Source organism: Penaeus chinensis, chromosome 3 (assembly GCF_019202785.1).
Source record: "Penaeus chinensis breed Huanghai No. 1 chromosome 3, ASM1920278v2, whole genome shotgun sequence".
NCBI lineage: Eukaryota > Metazoa > Arthropoda > Malacostraca > Decapoda > Penaeidae > Penaeus > Penaeus chinensis.
Window position 1 is genome coordinate 1,524,741 of NC_061821.1, and position 17,500 is coordinate 1,542,240.

General features: G+C 46.1%; 1 protein-coding gene across 1 annotated transcript in view; it reads right to left on the reverse strand.

Moving 5' to 3' along the window:
• LOC125041612 (lactoperoxidase-like) overlaps positions 1-17,500 on the reverse strand; it is a 25,097-nt gene that overhangs the window by 4,869 nt on the left and 2,728 nt on the right. Inside the window, exons 2-12 of the mRNA XM_047636672.1 lie at positions 17,059-17,231; positions 12,136-12,307; positions 11,818-11,952; positions 11,517-11,671; positions 11,238-11,385; positions 10,668-10,779; positions 10,440-10,545; positions 10,211-10,317; positions 826-1,012; positions 583-709; positions 119-239 (exon numbers count right to left, since the gene is read on the reverse strand). Of these exons, the coding sequence (XP_047492628.1) occupies positions 119-239; positions 583-709; positions 826-1,012; positions 10,211-10,317; positions 10,440-10,545; positions 10,668-10,779; positions 11,238-11,385; positions 11,517-11,671; positions 11,818-11,952; positions 12,136-12,307; positions 17,059-17,231 (1,543 nt within the window). The remainder of the gene's footprint in view (positions 1-118; positions 240-582; positions 710-825; positions 1,013-10,210; positions 10,318-10,439; positions 10,546-10,667; positions 10,780-11,237; positions 11,386-11,516; positions 11,672-11,817; positions 11,953-12,135; positions 12,308-17,058; positions 17,232-17,500) is intronic.

Here is a 17,500-nt window from a genome sequence, read left to right on the forward strand (position 1 = left end):
GGAAAGGGTAAATCCACAGAGTAAACCAAGAAAGGTTTGCACATTTACCTAAACCAGGCAACAGTTAAGAGAAAATTAGCAACGTGACATTTTCACTATCAAACCTCGTGGTACTCACTGGTATAATTCCTTGAGATCGCTCACAAGTTCTTTCGGCAGACCTTTCTCCAGGTCTTCCCAGGTGTTGTAGGAGTGCGTGCTGTCGCAGAACCTTCTCCACGTCAGGTAGCCCACCATACCTAATATAAAAGGGAAAAATGATACCATGTTAGTATCTAATGAATCGTACTATTAAATGACAATTTTTTTTCTAGAAAGAGACGGAGGTTTGAGCGGTTGGAGATGAAATTTCGATATCTCAGTGTAACCATTTCGAATCATGTGAACGATTACTCTAAACATGTTTCTTGCCTTTGTTGTAACAATAATTCAAGAAATGTGCCAAGACATGTTTACTAAACTTATCGAAAAGTAACAAGACAAACGCCCACATCCAATATGTAAATGCGGCTTGATTGGTGTCAAAGCAGCCCTAATCCTACGTCCCTTTGTCCTATATCTAGGACTCGCTAGGGGCCTCACCCTGATCTCGCCCGCGCTGGATGTCCATGGCGAGAAGGTCTTGGTAAGGGTCATCCCGGACAGCATTGTAGTGGGACGACTCCAGGATCTCCGTCGGCCCCCATTCCTTCCTCCATTCCGTGTGCATCTGCAAGTTCGAGATTACATCAACATTTAATCGTTTACATACACTTATGATAATAATATATCCACATTGTATAGCCATCTATTTTTCTTTATTCCCTCTCCCCCCGATTACCATACCGAGGGATTTCTGTAGGAGGCGACGGCAAAGGAGTTGAGAATGCCGGGGTTGACCTCCTTGATGTAGCCTGCCGCGGGACCTTCGGCGCCTGGGTTGAGGGAATGCTTCTTTACCAGCTCTTCCCCCATCACTGCAGGAAGGTACTCCTTGAACGTGATATGGTTGTACTCGGCGATTGTGATACGTCTGGAATGAGAAATGCTTTTTCCTATATTCTGTCAGTGATGCCTTCTGTGTCTATATTTCTGTTAATCCATACTAGTGTAATGATGACTGGCAAGCTCAAATACGCAGGCAATCAACAAATTAATGTTTGTAGTAATGCGTAATAGCATTACTAGGGCTTGGTGTAGTGGCCAGGTCTGCTACTCTAACAATATATTGCTGAAAACCCATCACCATGCAAACGCTCAAACTTCCATGTTACTGACTTTATTTGCGATTGTTATTTTCTCCAAGGATAGTCAATCTTGAGACGGATCGAAACTTGGAAGTAGTAATGAACACCAGCAACATTTCTTGCACTAATATTTGTGGCGCTGAATTGTGTCCATCAAAACACGTAGCTGATGGTGCCAGACAAGACCGCCAAATACGATGGGCTTCCAGAGGTTGGAATGTATTTTCAAGACATACATTGGTCAGTTACTTCATAGCTTGGAAATACCATTACAGTTTCTATATAGGGCATAGAACATTTATCGTTGAGTATCCGCTTGTGGCTGGAAGGCCACGATTTTTAAAAAAAAGAAAATCAAATGCATGTTTTATCGAATTCCATCAGCTTAAATAGAAAGATGCTAGATTTAGTAGGTCAGCATACAAGTGAAATACAATATACATTATATATACATTATATATATATATATATTATATAGATAGATAGATAGATGATATATATATACTTGTTAAGGGTCATCCTTACCAAGGATGACCCTTTCCCGTGACATGGTGGTCATGTGGACAACTTACTGGCGTGGTCCTGGTGGGAAAATTTAATTTACGGATTGAATCCTTCAATCCGGCTAAGGCTAATTACCTCATACGCTTTGCTGAGCATTTCACTCTGATTAAACTCGTTTACCTTTGACAAGCAAAGAAACTAGCCGACAGTCGTTACCTAAAAGTACACTAAATAATACTGGGGTTTGGTGCAGCAGCCACGGTCAGGTCCTTTAACGTTATTCACCTAATGTCACGGTACTTCTTGCTTCATTTAAGAAATTGTTCAAAACAATCAAACGCTACTTGGAGTGTTTAAGATCTATACAATACATAAACCACATGTGCCTCCCTTAAGATGTATAAGGTTTGTGTATTTCCCTTGTTAGGTCCATGAACGACTATGCGAGCTTGGTTCTTAGTATGTTGCTCTCAAACTTCTTGGATTCTTATAGAACACGGCCATGAGAATTATACTTGGCTGCCCACCGACTACTAAAGCTCTTGAAGGAAGAGCTAGACTTGCCCTCAATTCAGTCGTGTTACCAACTTAATGCCATACTTGGCATCAGACTCCTGCAGCTTTTATTCACTTCACAATTTTCCCTGGTTTTGTCAATTGTCATTCATAAAAGTCAAGCCTGCCCGACCACGATACTCAAATTTGATACAATCCAACTTTGAATGGAAACCCTTGAGGCTGACCACTACCGGAACATCGTAGGGAATAATGTAGATGACATCTCGCTGTAGTAACGACCAGGACGAACCGTCAAGACAACCTCCATACACTAAATGCAGCGCACCCCTCCATACAGTTCACGACAGAAGAGACAAATGAACACCTCTCTTTCCTCGACACCCTGATCCATGGGAGACCTGTCGGCCCGATATTCTCTGTACAGAAAATCCACTAATAAAGATGATTTTATACACTATTTCTCTGCCTACAGCAATAGAACCAAAGAAGGCGTGGTCATTGTTTTCTTCCTCAGAACACTTAGAATCTGCAGCCCGGAGAGTTCCTGGAGGAAGATCATGACCAAATCAAGAGGGGACGCCACACAGAACAAGACGCACAGAATTATCATCCCAGACTCGCAGCTGACAGAACACCTGGAGGCCCTGTTGGGCTGCACTATGAAGACAGCCACCACTTCGTAAGGGAAAAGAGGTCAGACCACAGCAGACCTCGTAGCCAGGTGTTCAGCATACCTTGCGGCGGCTGCGATAAAGTATACATAGATGAGACAGGACGAGGCCTCCACAAACAATGAATCGACCAACACCGCAGCGCCCTCCGACGACATGACAAGAGGAGCGCCTTCGATGTTCACATCGACACCGACGGCCATCTCCCTAAGTGGTCCCAGGCCTCCATCATAAAGCAGGGCCTGCCCCCACGACAAAGGAAGATGGTAGAAGCGTCATACATACACTCTACCAACAACTTCAACACCGCAGCGGGGAGCCATGAACTAGCCATGGTCGTCGCTCACCTCATCACCGACGTGACCTGACCGCCTAGTACATATATAAACCTCTATGTATCTCTTGTCATATATTCCTTGATGAAGCAGTAAATGTGAAAAGGCCTTCGGCATATTCGTGTTTTCCTGCACTTCCCTTCGTGGTTCTATTTACACTATACCTTGTAAGGATTGCCCCAAATTTAACATAGTCGAGACCGGTAAAGAAAATAATTAATGAACATAAATGTAATGTTAGATATACCAGAGGATCGGGTTTCGTTCATTTACGTGATGAAGGTCACCAGCTTAACTAGAAAGGCACTAAGTTAATTCATAAATCGGGGCTTATATGACCTTACCTCCTCGTTAGTTAGCAAAGCCTTCCCCAGACTCTTCGACCTTGACCTTCATGATTCAGCTCTTGTTCGTTCTCTCTCTCATCCAATATATATTCTTGTCAAAATTCTCTCCTTGTATTCATTTCGGTTTATTATTCGTCTGAAGAGGAACTCGTGAAGAGTTCGAAACGTTACGATTCATATTCATTTCGTACTATATTTATTCTCATTCATGCCTGTTCTGTATTTGTCAACATAAATACTGTTTCTTGGACATTTCCCCCTGGATTTTTGCAAAAAGCCATTTTCCCTCACTCTCAACATTTTATGACTTGCCCTTCCCGTTACCACGACTATGTTCACTTTGTATCTGAAAGTAAAAACTTCGTGGTGCTTTCATCCCGGCCCTCGAATCTCTCCTCCATCCTAATTCTTCCATTCCCAGGCGTTACCGCGAGGCCCTTCAAAGCTTGCGCAAGGAGGTGGTCACCATTTTGCCTTCTGACAAGGACAACTCGGTGGTGGTCCTCGACCGTGCCTCCTACCTGCAGAAGGCCCGTGACCTGTTGGACGACGCCTCCACCTATGCCCCCCTGACCAGCGACCCCCGGGAACGTATTGCTGCTACTTTCCACCGTCGCCTGAAAGCGATAGCAGCTCGTTTCCCGGAGGCGAACCTCTACCAGAGGTTCAGGGTCATCAACCCTCGCCTCCCTCACTTCTATGGGCTTCTTAAAACCCATAAGCCAGCCGTGCCTCTGCGCCCCATCATCTCTTCCCGGGGATCTGTGACGCACCCTCTGGTAGCTTGGCTGGCGAAGTCCCTCACTCCCCTTCTCGGCACCTTCTCTCATGCTCACCTCCGCCACTCTCAGGACTTCATCTCCCGTGTCCGTGGAGTCCCGCCGGCGACCATGATGAGCTTGGATGTAGACTCCTTGTTCACCAAGGTCCCGCTGGATGACGACCTTACTTTCCTTGAGAGGAAGCTCCCCCCAGAGGATCCTCGTCTCCCTCTGCCCACCGACGTCTTCCTCCAGCTGATTCGTCTGTGTGTGGAGTTGAATTCCTTCTCCTTTGAGGGTCGCTTCTACTCCCAGACCTTCAGCGTGGCCATGGGCTCTCCCCTCTCTCCTGTCTTGGCTAACCTGTTTATGGAATTCTCCGAGTCCGAACTTCTCCCTTCCCTCTCCCTTCGTCCGACGGTATGGCTGAGGTATGTTGACGACGTCTTCGCTCTCTGGCCTCATGACCCTGCCCAGTTCTCGGACTTCCTGACCCAGCTGAACTCCCTCTCCCCTTCCATCCGTTTCAAGGTGGAATGGGAGGTTGACAACAAGCTCCCTTTCTTGGAGCCTTGGTACATCGCTCTGCTGACCATTTTTCTTCCTCCATATACAGGAAGCCCATGCATAGTGGTATGTACATACTCTTCTTCTCATACCATCCCCTCCATGTAAAGAGAGGTGTTGCCACTTCGCTGTTCCTCCACGCCCTCTGTATCTGTGACCCCCAATACCTGGATGGAGAGATCAACTTCCTGCGTCGTTCGTTCTCCAAACTGGGCTATCCTCGTCATGTTCTCGACGCCGCATTATCCAGGGCACGGCGGACCTTCTACCACGACTCCCCCCTTAAAGAGACTCCTTAGCTGCCCGTCCTCAGCCTGCCCTACACTGAGGAGATCTACTCTCTCCGCCGCCCTCTTCACACTCTCAACTGCAGGCTGATCTTTCGCCAAGTAAACACTCTCCGCCGTAACCTGGTCCACACCAGCCCACCCTCTTCCTCGAAGGTGGGCACCTATGCTATTCCTTGTACCTCCTGTGACAAACAATACTTTGGCGAGACGGGCGCCAGTCTCACTAAACGCCTGTCTCAACATAAGTACGCTGTTTCCAGGGGGCACAACAACGCTCTCTTCTGCCATCAGTGGGATACAGGCCATCTGATGGACTGGTCAGCGGCGCGAATTATCTTTCCTTCCGCTGGCGTCCACGCCCGGAGACTGGTGGAATCTTCCCTAATTAACCTGCTTCCCAATTTCAACCTGAACAGCGGCTTTTCTCCTGCTGACAGTCTCCTCGCTTCCCACATCCTTCGCCTTCTCCCGTATGCTGGCCACCCTTCACACAGTCCGCCCGACCCTCCCGACCTGATCTGACCTCCCTTCGTTTCCGTTCGTCTGTCCTCACCTGCCCCGTGTCTCCGCGTTGCCTTTCCTCTCTCTGTCTTCCTTGCCTCCTCAGACCTGAAGATGGAATCCAGGTGGATTCCGAAACTGTAGTCTCTTTTTCTATTAAATCTAGTTTTACGGTGTGGGTTATTATACCATAGTATCAACACGGTAGTGTGTTTTCTCCTTTCACTAACATGTGTATTTTGATGCACCGGGGGCGACTTTTTTTTCTCTTTCTTACAAGGGACAGACAAGAGTTCGGGCCCTGGGTGTTCGAGGAATGAGCTCGCCCCCTAATGGCACACCAGCCACAAGCAGCTCATGGAAATTGAGGGCAGATGTGATGCCCTCTGTTAGAAAGATATCGGTGGTGGGTCGGGATAAACTGGAGTGAAGTAAAAAAAAAAAAAAAAAAAGAAAAAGCGAAGAGACGGCTGTAATCCTTTGTGGAGATAAACCTTTGCAAATACTTTAAAAAAAACACCTCATGGTATGGTATCCTAGACCCTAAAAATGGATTCATGCAAGACTGTTCTGAGACTTCCTGACCCAGCTGAACTCACTCTCCTCTTCCATCCGTTTCAAGGTGGAATGGGAGGCTGACAACAAGCTCCCCTTCTTGGACACCCTAGTACATCGCTCTGCTGACCACTTCTCCATATACAGGAAGCCCATGCATAGTGGTATGTACATACTCTTCTTCTCATACCATCCTCTCCATGTAAAGAGGTGTTGCCACGTCGCTGTTACTCCGCGCCCTCTGCATCTGTGACCCCCAGTACCTGGATGGAGAGATCGACTTCCTGCGTCGTTCGTTCTCCAAACTGGGCTAACCTCGTCATGTCCTCGACGCCGCGTTATCCAGGGCACGGCGGACCTTCTACCACGACTCCTCTCCTAAAGAGACTCCTCACCTGTCCGTCCTCAGCCTGTCCTACATGGAGATCTACTCTCTCCGCCGACCTCTTCGCACTCTCAACTGCAGGCTGATCTTTCTCCAGGTGAACACACTCCGTCGTAACCTGGTCCACACCAGCTGTCATGCAATCTCATCTGCTAATCTGCGATAGTTGGTGTAACGATTGTTAGCGGGCATGACGTCACCGCTAACTGTGGTAAAGCTATATGTAGTGGTAGGCCTAGGCAAGGTGGAAGGTCTTTCCAGCAGAGGAGGCCGTGACGTCTTATACGGAGGACTGGTAGTCCCGAGGTGTGGGCCACTATAGTGTCATATCGGCTGCTGATAATTGTTGTAATTGAATATATATAAGGTATGTTTATAAGTAACAATTTATAGTTTTTATTGTATATATGTAAATTAGGTTGAATGTTAGTGATTTCCACATGAAGATGGAATAAGGATCAAAATTCTATTTTGTTTTATGTTCTTTTAGAACTGTGGGCTGATATTAACAAAAAGCTATACTACCGGCACTATTCTGAAGAAGGAACCAGCGAGAAGACTGGATGCTGGTCAAGATAGTGTAAAGTGCGCGGTAAATGAACAATGAAAAAATAAAGTGAAGTGATATAATGAAAAGCTTCGAGTGAACGAAATAGCCGTTAAAAAATCATTGTTTGTGTGTATTATGTTAACCTTCGTTAAAAAAATTAAATAGTATTACGTCGTTTTATATACATCCATCAAAGCAATCACACTCGTGTAAAACGGTGTCTTAACTGTGCCGGCAACCCTCACTGTGATAATCTACATCTTCACACCAGCCCTCCCTCTTCCTCGAAGGTGGGCACCTATGCGGTTCCTTGTACCTCCTGTGACAAACAATACTTTGGCGAGACGGGCGCCAGTCTCACTAAACGCCTGTCTCAACACAAGTACGCTGTTTCCAGGGGACAACAACAACGCTCTCTTCTGCCATCAGTGGGATACAGGCCATCAGATGGACTGGTCAGTAGCGCGAATTGTCTTTCCTTCTGCTGACGTCCACGTCCACAGACTGGTGGACTCCTTAATAAAGCTGCTGCCTAATTTCAACCTGAACAGCGGCTTTTCTCCTGTCGACAGTCTTCTTGCTTCCCACATCCTCCGCCTTCTCCCGTTCGCCGGCCACCCTGCACACAGTCCGCCCGACCCTCCGACCTGAACTGACCTCCCTTCGCTTCCGTTCGTCTTTCCTCACCTGCCCTGGGTTACTGCGTTGCCTTTTCTCTCTGTTTTATATCCCCTCCTCTCCCTTTCCTCTTCAGACGTGAGGATGGAATCCAGGTGGATTCCGAAACTGTTGTCTCATTTTCAATAAATCTAGTTTTTACATCGTGGGTTTTTTCTACCATAGTATCAACACAGTTTGTTTTCACCATTCATAATATAATGTGAAACAAAGACACCCGCAAGCAACTTGTATACCGCATACCCTGCAGCGACAGGTCACGGTAGTCAGGTTTAGTTTAGTTTCGATTCCATTTGTAACAATGGATATTCTTGGTGTGACATACTGTCTGTTTCATTTTGCTTCTAAACTATCCCCTGTGTGCAAGGAATGGCCGGGGTTATCATCCACTGGCGGCGAGGGATTCGAACGCAGGTCAGCAAGATTGCTAGACGAGAACGCTACCGCTGCACCACAGTGATATACATACATGCTCTGTCATCAACATGTGGGTTCTATGCATTTCTAACAAAGATATAATAAAACACGGCTAAATACATCTGTGTGAGCCATGGGAACAGTGTGGGCCAGTGGCCCTCTGCGCCCACCACGCCACATTTCTGGAAGAAATCATCCGCTTCGCGCCCGCAAGCCATGCTCCAGCCAAGATGAGGATATAAAAAAGGTTGACGTAGAATAACCTTCAGAACGAGCTTCGTCATTGTTTTGTCAAGACCTTCGGCCTCGGCCCGCCTATACGAGTGTCGAGTGGCTTGCCGCCTTTTGATTTTTTCAAAGGAAGCAATATCCAGAGTGTCAGGAACTTATCTAGTTTACTGATGGATTGCTTTGGCCGAGTAAATATTGTCACCTTCCGAGTCATTCATTCCCCGATAAAGCACCGCCTTATGGATGTCATTAGGACCCTGCAACATCAACTCTTACAATTCCAGAACCGACTCGAGGGCGAAAATCTTCCCCATGAGCTGGAAGATCAAGGTCAGCACGCAGCTTTGGAAGCAAAGCCGGTTTCTTATAACCACTGCTAAATGTGTAAGGTGCCCAAGTTGCATAATCTTACACATTACATTATTGCACGTAAGGTGCTTCCTATCGACCAAATAGCACTGTCCAGAGACCAGCACTTACTGATTATATTAAATTTGTAATAGCCACTGGTTTTATCTTCGATATGATTAGTGATATAAAAGTTTTTTTTACCGACTAGATATGTGGGGATTTTAATAGTACATATAACACCCAACCACAAGGGTTGTCTCGGCTGTCGCTCAGCTGTCCTAAGAAGAGTTTGCACCCTGCATTGCACTAGATGCCTTTCTATTGCGAACAGACTTGTCGCCGTTCATTCCTTTCGAAAGATTGCTATTTTAATTGGTTTTGCATAGTAGCGGACTTAATTATGAAGATAAAATGTGAAAATTTAATACATAATTACGATACAACAGCTTCGCTGCAACGTGGTATGCTTTGATTATGTACACCGCTCGTCTCCACAAGTTCAAATATCCCTCAGAAATGCGTGAAGTTTCGTCAAAAGCACACTGCAATTTCCTCATTTTGTATTTTTCCGGATGACAGGAATGAAGTAAAAAAAAAAAAAAAAAAAAATACAAATAATAAAATAAAATAAAATAAATGATGTTAAACAGACGATAAATTGGCTAAATCCTACACCCTGGGTTATCAGGGATGTTTAAAAGCCCGCCATATATATTATGTGGTTTACAAGTTACTATCCCTAAATGCACAACTAAGAAGCTAGAAATGTCTTAAATAATATCGCTCAAAAGATTAAAGCTATGTTCAATTGTTCGAATGCACAAGGTCAGAGGGACAAGACGTGTGAAAATCGTCTTTCGAATACCTCTTACTATGGTTGTATATTTTACAAGAGCCTACAAGCAGTCTGAAATTCACAGACACGGTCTTAGAGCTATCAAGGCCTCCTAGCCTTAGATACAAAGTTATTTATTTTTTTCTGAGGTTTCCAAGATAATTGTAGTCTCCTAAAGTTGCAGTGCGATATTAAAGTATGATAATAGAACTACTCATCGTATATCAAAAACTGCCCGTGCCTATAAAGTATGTGGAGTGGTGAATAAAACCGCTGACAGCATCGACAGGCGACAGTTCAGTAGTTTGACAAATATATTAGATAGTAGTGTTTGTAGTTTAATAGTTTAAGGGGTAAGTGATTACTTTGCAATACTAACCACTCACTTTAGTCATTATACAAAAATATTTGTACCAAGAATCACTCTCCCGAGCCTAAAAGATCGTCTCAAGACGAGTGCCAGAACGAAAGTGCAAAAGGGCCTGACCTGGCTTCGTTGTAGAGCAGCGAATCATCGAAGTGAGGGTTGATCTCCGAAAGGGCGTCCACGATGCGATTGTGTTCCATTACAAACAACAACCTCAGATTCTCCAGCTGGAATGGACGCAGACATCACATTAATCACCAATTCAAGTGAAACCTCAAGGCTCTCGCAACGCAAATAGCACAACTATAGACAAATCACAACGAAGATGTTTTCGTTCCAGTCTACATACCCAATCGTCTCCTTCCGACAACTGGAAGCATCCCTCGAAGCTCTCTGGGGCAGCGCATTTCCCCTCTTTCTTCTTGCCACTGTCACTCTCCTCTTTCTCTGGAGCTCTGGCGAGGTTGTTAGTTAAATGATTAATGTCACTGATAACACCGATAGCAAATTCTCAAGGTCTTTTCCAGAGTGTGAATAAAGTGGAAAATTACAAGATGTCGAACATGATAAAACTTACTTGAGGTAACCGAAGTATCCTGTCTTCCTAGAAAAGGCGACCTCATTGGTGGATCCGTAGACAGGCGTGGCATCCAAATACGTCGACACAAGGGATAGGGTCTCTCGATGTCCTATTATAAATTAAAATAGCATAACAAAAACAGATCGTCAATCACAATTGTGGATGCCTAGTACGGTTGCACTGCTCTATGTCATCTGTATTAAACATCCTAACAACATGAACAAGTCTTGAAAAAAGTACTTTCTTAGGTCCTTGACTAAGGAAATTTATTTTTACTCTTAAACCATGATTTGAATATTTCACATTACTAGCTTCCTACCTTACGTTAAAACGGAACTGAACTTTCCAGAATTTCGTTTGAAAAATTGTGAATATATTTCACAAAATTATCGGACTGCAGACGAAGAGCTAAATATTCTCTGAAGAGAATGGAAACTCTTACTATTCTTATTACTGTAAAATATAGAAGGCTTTGCGACTGGACGATCTCCGTTCTTACCAATCCCTTTCTGAGGTTTCCCTTCATTCCCAACATTCCAACTGCTTTCGTCCCCTGACACCACTCACCAAGGATTGCCTGTGCCTTCGCCGACCTCTTGAAGCTCAGGCACTGGATGGTCGAGTGGTCGGGGTCGTCCTTGGCCAGGTAGATGGGGGCGCAGTCCTCCACTTCAGGGGTGGCGCAGCAATCCACGTCCTCTGCCCAAGGCGATTCCTGTCAGGACACAAGGACTTCGGTTTATTCGATATATTCTTAGATGATTATGCGTTCATATTCAAATATGAAATAAAAAACAGTATATTCCTGAAAGCCCATGCAGGAGCTATCCCCATGGCACCCCTTACAGGAATGCTGAAGGAGTCCCGCTGAATGAAATGTCCCCACTCTCCAAAGATTCCCGTCACAGGTGGTTTTTTGAGGTGCTTCCTCAGGACGTTGGCCACCGCCCTGGCTGAGGGCAGGGTCTTCTCCCCCGACACAGACTCGCGGAGGGAAAATCCTGTAAAAGGCATGTAACACTAGTAATGGGAAGGAATCTTATACACAGGTCATTTAGGATCTTATTGATATTCTATTAGATAACGCCGTTTACTCACTAAAAATACTGAATTTCCTAACCGGTTAGTAAAAGCGCCCTACGCTTACCATCCTTGCCGGCGGTTGCAGGCTGGAGGCGGAGGAACTTCGCGCCGATCGCGCCCAGGTCAGGCGACTCCTGGTTGACGCAAGTGCCGTCCACGTTCGGGTAGGGCGACCCCACCATGCACCGGAACGACATCACTGGCAGGTGCGGGGAGAAAGGTAACCACTTCATCTCCATTACTCTCAGACGGATGCACAGTGATACAATCTGCATAACTACATTCATATCGGAAGAACAGCAAAGACTACCACCACCGAGGATACGGATTACCAAAAGCCCCTTAAGAACAAACCGCTTTCCCTTCCCCGCCTCAGCCTCACCTAGACCCAGCTCCTCTGACAGATCCTTGTCGATGTTCATCAAGGGAATCACGTGCTTCTCCAGCCCCTTCAGGAGCCAGCCCTCGGGGCACCGCTTGCCTACCCGAGTCTTCCTGATCATGCCCAGGATCGTCTTCGAGGTCGACTCCAGCAACTCGCCCGTCCGCGTGACCTTGTTGGGGGGGCAAAGTCAGTGGTTGCAAAAGGTTATTCATTTATGATGGACAACCGTGGTCGGCTCAATCTGGTAAACAAGCGTTCTTTCGTTCATCTAATCCACATGGATACACAGCCAGCCAGCCATCCCCTTGTTCAGCCATCCACATAGCTAGCCAGCCAGCCATCCCCTTGTTCAGCCATCCACATAGCTAGCCAGCCAGCCATCCCCTTGTTCAGCCATCCACATAGCTAGCCAGCCAGCCATCCCCTTGTTCAGCCATCCACATAGCTAGCCAGCCAGCCATCCCCTTGTTCAGCCATCCACATAGCTAGCCAGCCAGATAGCCAGTCATTCATCTGCTCATCCACATAGCCAGATAGGTAGTCATTCATCTGCTCATCCACATAGCCATATAGCCAGTCATTCATCTGCTCATCCACATAGCCATATAGCCAGTCATTCATCTGCTCATCCACATAGCCAGATAGCCAGTCATTCATCTGCTCATCCACATAGCCAGATAGCCAGTCATTCATCTGCTCATCCACATAGCCAGATAGCCAGTCATTCATCTGCTCATCCACATAGCCAGATAGCCAGTCATTCATCTGCTCATCCACATAGCCAGATAGCCAGTCATTCATCTGCTCATCCACATAGCCAGATAGCCAGTCATTCATCTGCTCATCCACATAGCCAGATAGCCAGTCATTCATCTGCTCATCCACATAGCCAGATAGCCAGTCATTAATCTGCTCATCCACATAGCCAGATAGCCAGTCATTAATCTGCTCATCCACATAGCCAGATAGCCAGTCATTCATCCCATCATCCACATAGCCAGATAGCCAGTCATTCATCCCATCATCCACATAGCCAGATAGCCAGTCATTCATCCCATCATCCACATAGCCAGATAGCCAGTCATTCATCTGCTCATCCACATAGCCAGATAGCCAGTCATTCATCTGCTCATCCACATAGCCAGATAGCCAGTCATTCATCTGCTCATCCACATAGCCAGATAGCCAGTCATTCATCTGCTCATCCACATAGCCAGATAGCCAGTCATTCATCTGCTCATCCACATAGCCAGATAGCCAGTCATTCATCTGATCATCCACATAGCCAGATAGCCAGTCATTCATCTGCTCATCCACATAGCCAGATAGCCAGTCATTCATCTGCTCATCCACATAGCCAGATAGCCAGTCATTCATCTGCTCATCCACATAGCCAGATAGCCAGTCATTCATCCCATCATCCACATAGCCAGATAGCCAGTCATTCATCTGCTCATCCACATAGCCAGATAGCCAGTCATTCATCTGCTCATCCACATAGCCAGATAGCCAGTCATTCATCTGCTCATCCACATAGCCAGATAGCCAGTCATTCATCTGCTCATCCACATAGCCAGATAGCCAGTCATTCATCCCATCATCCACATAGCCAGATAGCCAGTCATTCATCTGCTCATCCACATAGCCAGATAGCCAGTCATTCATCCCATCATCCACATAGCCAGATAGCCAGTCATTCATCCCATCATCCACATAGCCAGATAGCCAGTCATTCATCCCATCATCCACATAGCCAGATAGCCAGTCATTCATCTGCTCATCCACATAGCCAGATAGCCAGTCATTCATCCCATCATCCACATAGCCAGATAGCCAGTCATTCATCCCATCATCCACATAGCCAGATAGCCAGTCATTCATCTGCTCATCCACATAGCCAGATAGCCAGTCATTCATCTGCTCATCCACATAGCCAGATAGCCAGTCATTCATCTGCTCATCCACATAGCCAGATAGCCAGTCATTCATCTGCTCATCCACATAGCCAGATAGCCAGTCATTCATCTGCTCATCCACATAGCCAGATAGCCAGTCATTCATCCCATCATCCACATAGCCAGATAGCCAGTCATTCATCTGCTCATCCACATAGCCAGATAGCCAGTCATTCATCTGCTCATCCACATAGCCAGATAGCCAGTCATTCATCTGCTCATCCACATAGCCAGATAGCCAGTCATTCATCTGCTCATCCACATAGCCAGATAGCCAGTCATTCATCTGCTCATCCACATAGCCAGATAGCCAGTCATTCATCTGCTCATCCACATAGCCAGATAGCCAGTCATTCATCTGATCATCCACATAGCCAGATAGCCAGTCATTCATCTGCTCATCCACATAGCCAGATAGCCAGTCATTCATCTGCTCATCCACATAGCCAGATAGCCAGTCATTCATCTGATCATCCACATAGCCAGATAGCCAGTCATTCATCTGCTCATCCACATAGCCAGATAGCCAGTCATTCATCTGCTCATCCACATAGCCAGATAGCCAGTCATTCATCTGCTCATCCACATAGCCAGATAGCCAGTCATTCATCTGCTCATCCACATAGCCAGATAGCCAGTCATTCATCTGCTCATCCACATAGCCAGATAGCCAGTCATTCATCTGATCATCCACATAGCCAGATAGCCAGTCATTCATCTGATCATCCACATAGCCAGATAGCCAGTCATTCATCCCATCATCCACATAGCCAGATAGCCAGTCATTCATCCCATCATCCACATAGCCAGATAGCCAGTCATTCATCCCATCATCCACATAGCCAGATAGCCAGTCATTCATCCATCATCCACATAGCCAGATAGCCAGTCATTCATCCCATCATCCACATAGCCAGATAGCCAGTCATTCATCCCATCATCCACATAGCCAGATAGCCAGTCATTCATCCCATCATCCACATAGCCAGATAGCCAGTCATTCATCCCATCATCCACATAGCCAGATAGCCAGTCATTCATCTGCTCATCCACATAGCCAGATAGCCAGTCATTCATCTCATCATCCACATAGCCAGATAGACAGTCATTCATCTGCTCATCCACATAGCCAGATAGCCAGTCATTCATCTGCTCATCCACATAGCCAGATAGCCAGTCATTCATCTCATCATCCACATAGCCAGATAGCCAGTCATTCATCTCATCATCCACATAGCTAGATAGCCAGTCATTCATCTAATCATCCACATAGCCAGATAGCCAGTCATTCATCTAATCATCCACATAGCCAGATAGCCAGTCATTCATCTCATCATACACATAGCCAGATAGCCAGATAGCCAGTCATTCATCTCATCATCCACATAGCCAGATAGCCAGATAGCCAGTCATTCATCTGCTCATCCACATAGCCAGATAGCCAGTCATTCATCTGCTCATCCACATAGCCAGATAGCCAGTCATTCATCTGCTCATCCACATAGCCAGATAGCCAGTCATTCATCTGCTCATCCACATAGCCAGATAGCCAGTCATTCATCTCATCATCCACATAGCCAGATAGCCAGATAGCCAGTCATTCATCCCATCATCCACATAGCCAGATAGCAAGTCATTCATCTGATCATCCACATAGCCAGATAGCCAGTCATTCATCTGATCATCCACATAGCCAGATAGCCAGATAGCCAGTCATTCATCTGATCATCCACATAGCCAGTCATTCATCTGATCATCCACATAGCCAGATAGCCAGTCATTCATCTGATCATCCACATAGCCAGATAGCCAGTCATTCATCTGATCATCCACATAGCCAGATAGCCAGTCATTCATCCCATCATCCACATAGCCAGATAGCAAGTCATTCATCTGATCATCCACATAGCCAGATAGCCAGTCATTCATCTGATCATCCACATAGCCAGATAGCCAGATAGCCAGTCATTCATCTGATCATCCACATAGCCAGATAGCCAGTCATTCATCTCATCATCCACATAGCTAGATAGCCAGTCATTCATCTAATCATCCACATAGCCAGATAGCCAGTCATTCATCTCATCATACACATAGCCAGATAGCCAGATAGCCAGTCATTCATCTCATCATCCACATAGCCAGATAGCCAGATAGCCAGTCATTCATCTGCTCATCCACATAGCCAGATAGCCAGTCATTCATCTGCTCATCCACATAGCCAGATAGCCAGTCATTCATCTGCTCATCCACATAGCCAGATAGCCAGATAGCCAGTCATCCATCTGCTCATCCACATAGCCAGATAGCCAGTCATTCATCTCATCATCCACATAGCCAGATAGCCAGATAGCCAGTCATTCATCCCATCATCCACATAGCCAGATAGCAAGTCATTCATCTGATCATCCACATAGCCAGATAGCCAGTCATTCATCCCATCATCCACATAGCCAGATAGCCAGATAGCCAGTCATTCATCTGATCATCCACATAGCCAGTCATTCATCTGATCATCCACATAGCCAGATAGCCAGTCATTCATCTGATCATCCACATAGCCAGATAGCCAGTCATTCATCTCATCATACACATAGCCAGATAGCCAGATAGCCAGTCATTCATCTCATCATCCACATAGCCAGATAGCCAGATAGCCAGTCATTCATCTGCTCATCCACATAGCCAGATAGCCAGTCATTCATCTGCTCATCCACATAGCCAGATAGCCAGTCATTCATCTGATCATCCACATAGCCAGATAGCCAGTCATTCATCTGCTCATCCACATAGCCAGATAGCCAGTCATTCATCTGCTCATCCACATAGCCAGCCAGCCATTCATCTTTTCATCCACATATCCAGCCAGCCACTCATCTTTTCATCCACTTCGATCAATCATCCCTCCACAGAGCCATCCAATGCATTCCCACCTCCATCCATAAATTTCCCTGCAGTTCCTTACATTCTTCAGGACCTGCGTCAGCCCCGAGAAAGTGGGCACTCCGTTGGCGTCCTCCTGCGCCCACTTCTGCAGGAGCTCTCCCTTGGTGGCCTCGAAGCCCTGGTGGAGGATGGAGCCGGCGGAGCGCGCGTATCCCACCTCGATGCACTCGGCCTCCCTGTTGGCACTCGCGCCTGCCGGAGGGAAGGGGCAGGATGAGAAGACTTTGGAATTAGATCTATATGGACATTTATTTAGACACAAGACGCACGTATATATACACACACTTACCGTTTGTTTCGTTATATTTTTCAAAGTGTGGGTGTAGGTGTGTTACTACAAATTCACAATACTGATATGAAAACGTCTGTTATAGTTTTATGTATGAGAATATGTATATGAGAAGTTATGTATATAAATACGTTCTCTTGACTATCTCTCGTTCTCGCACGCTTATTGATCT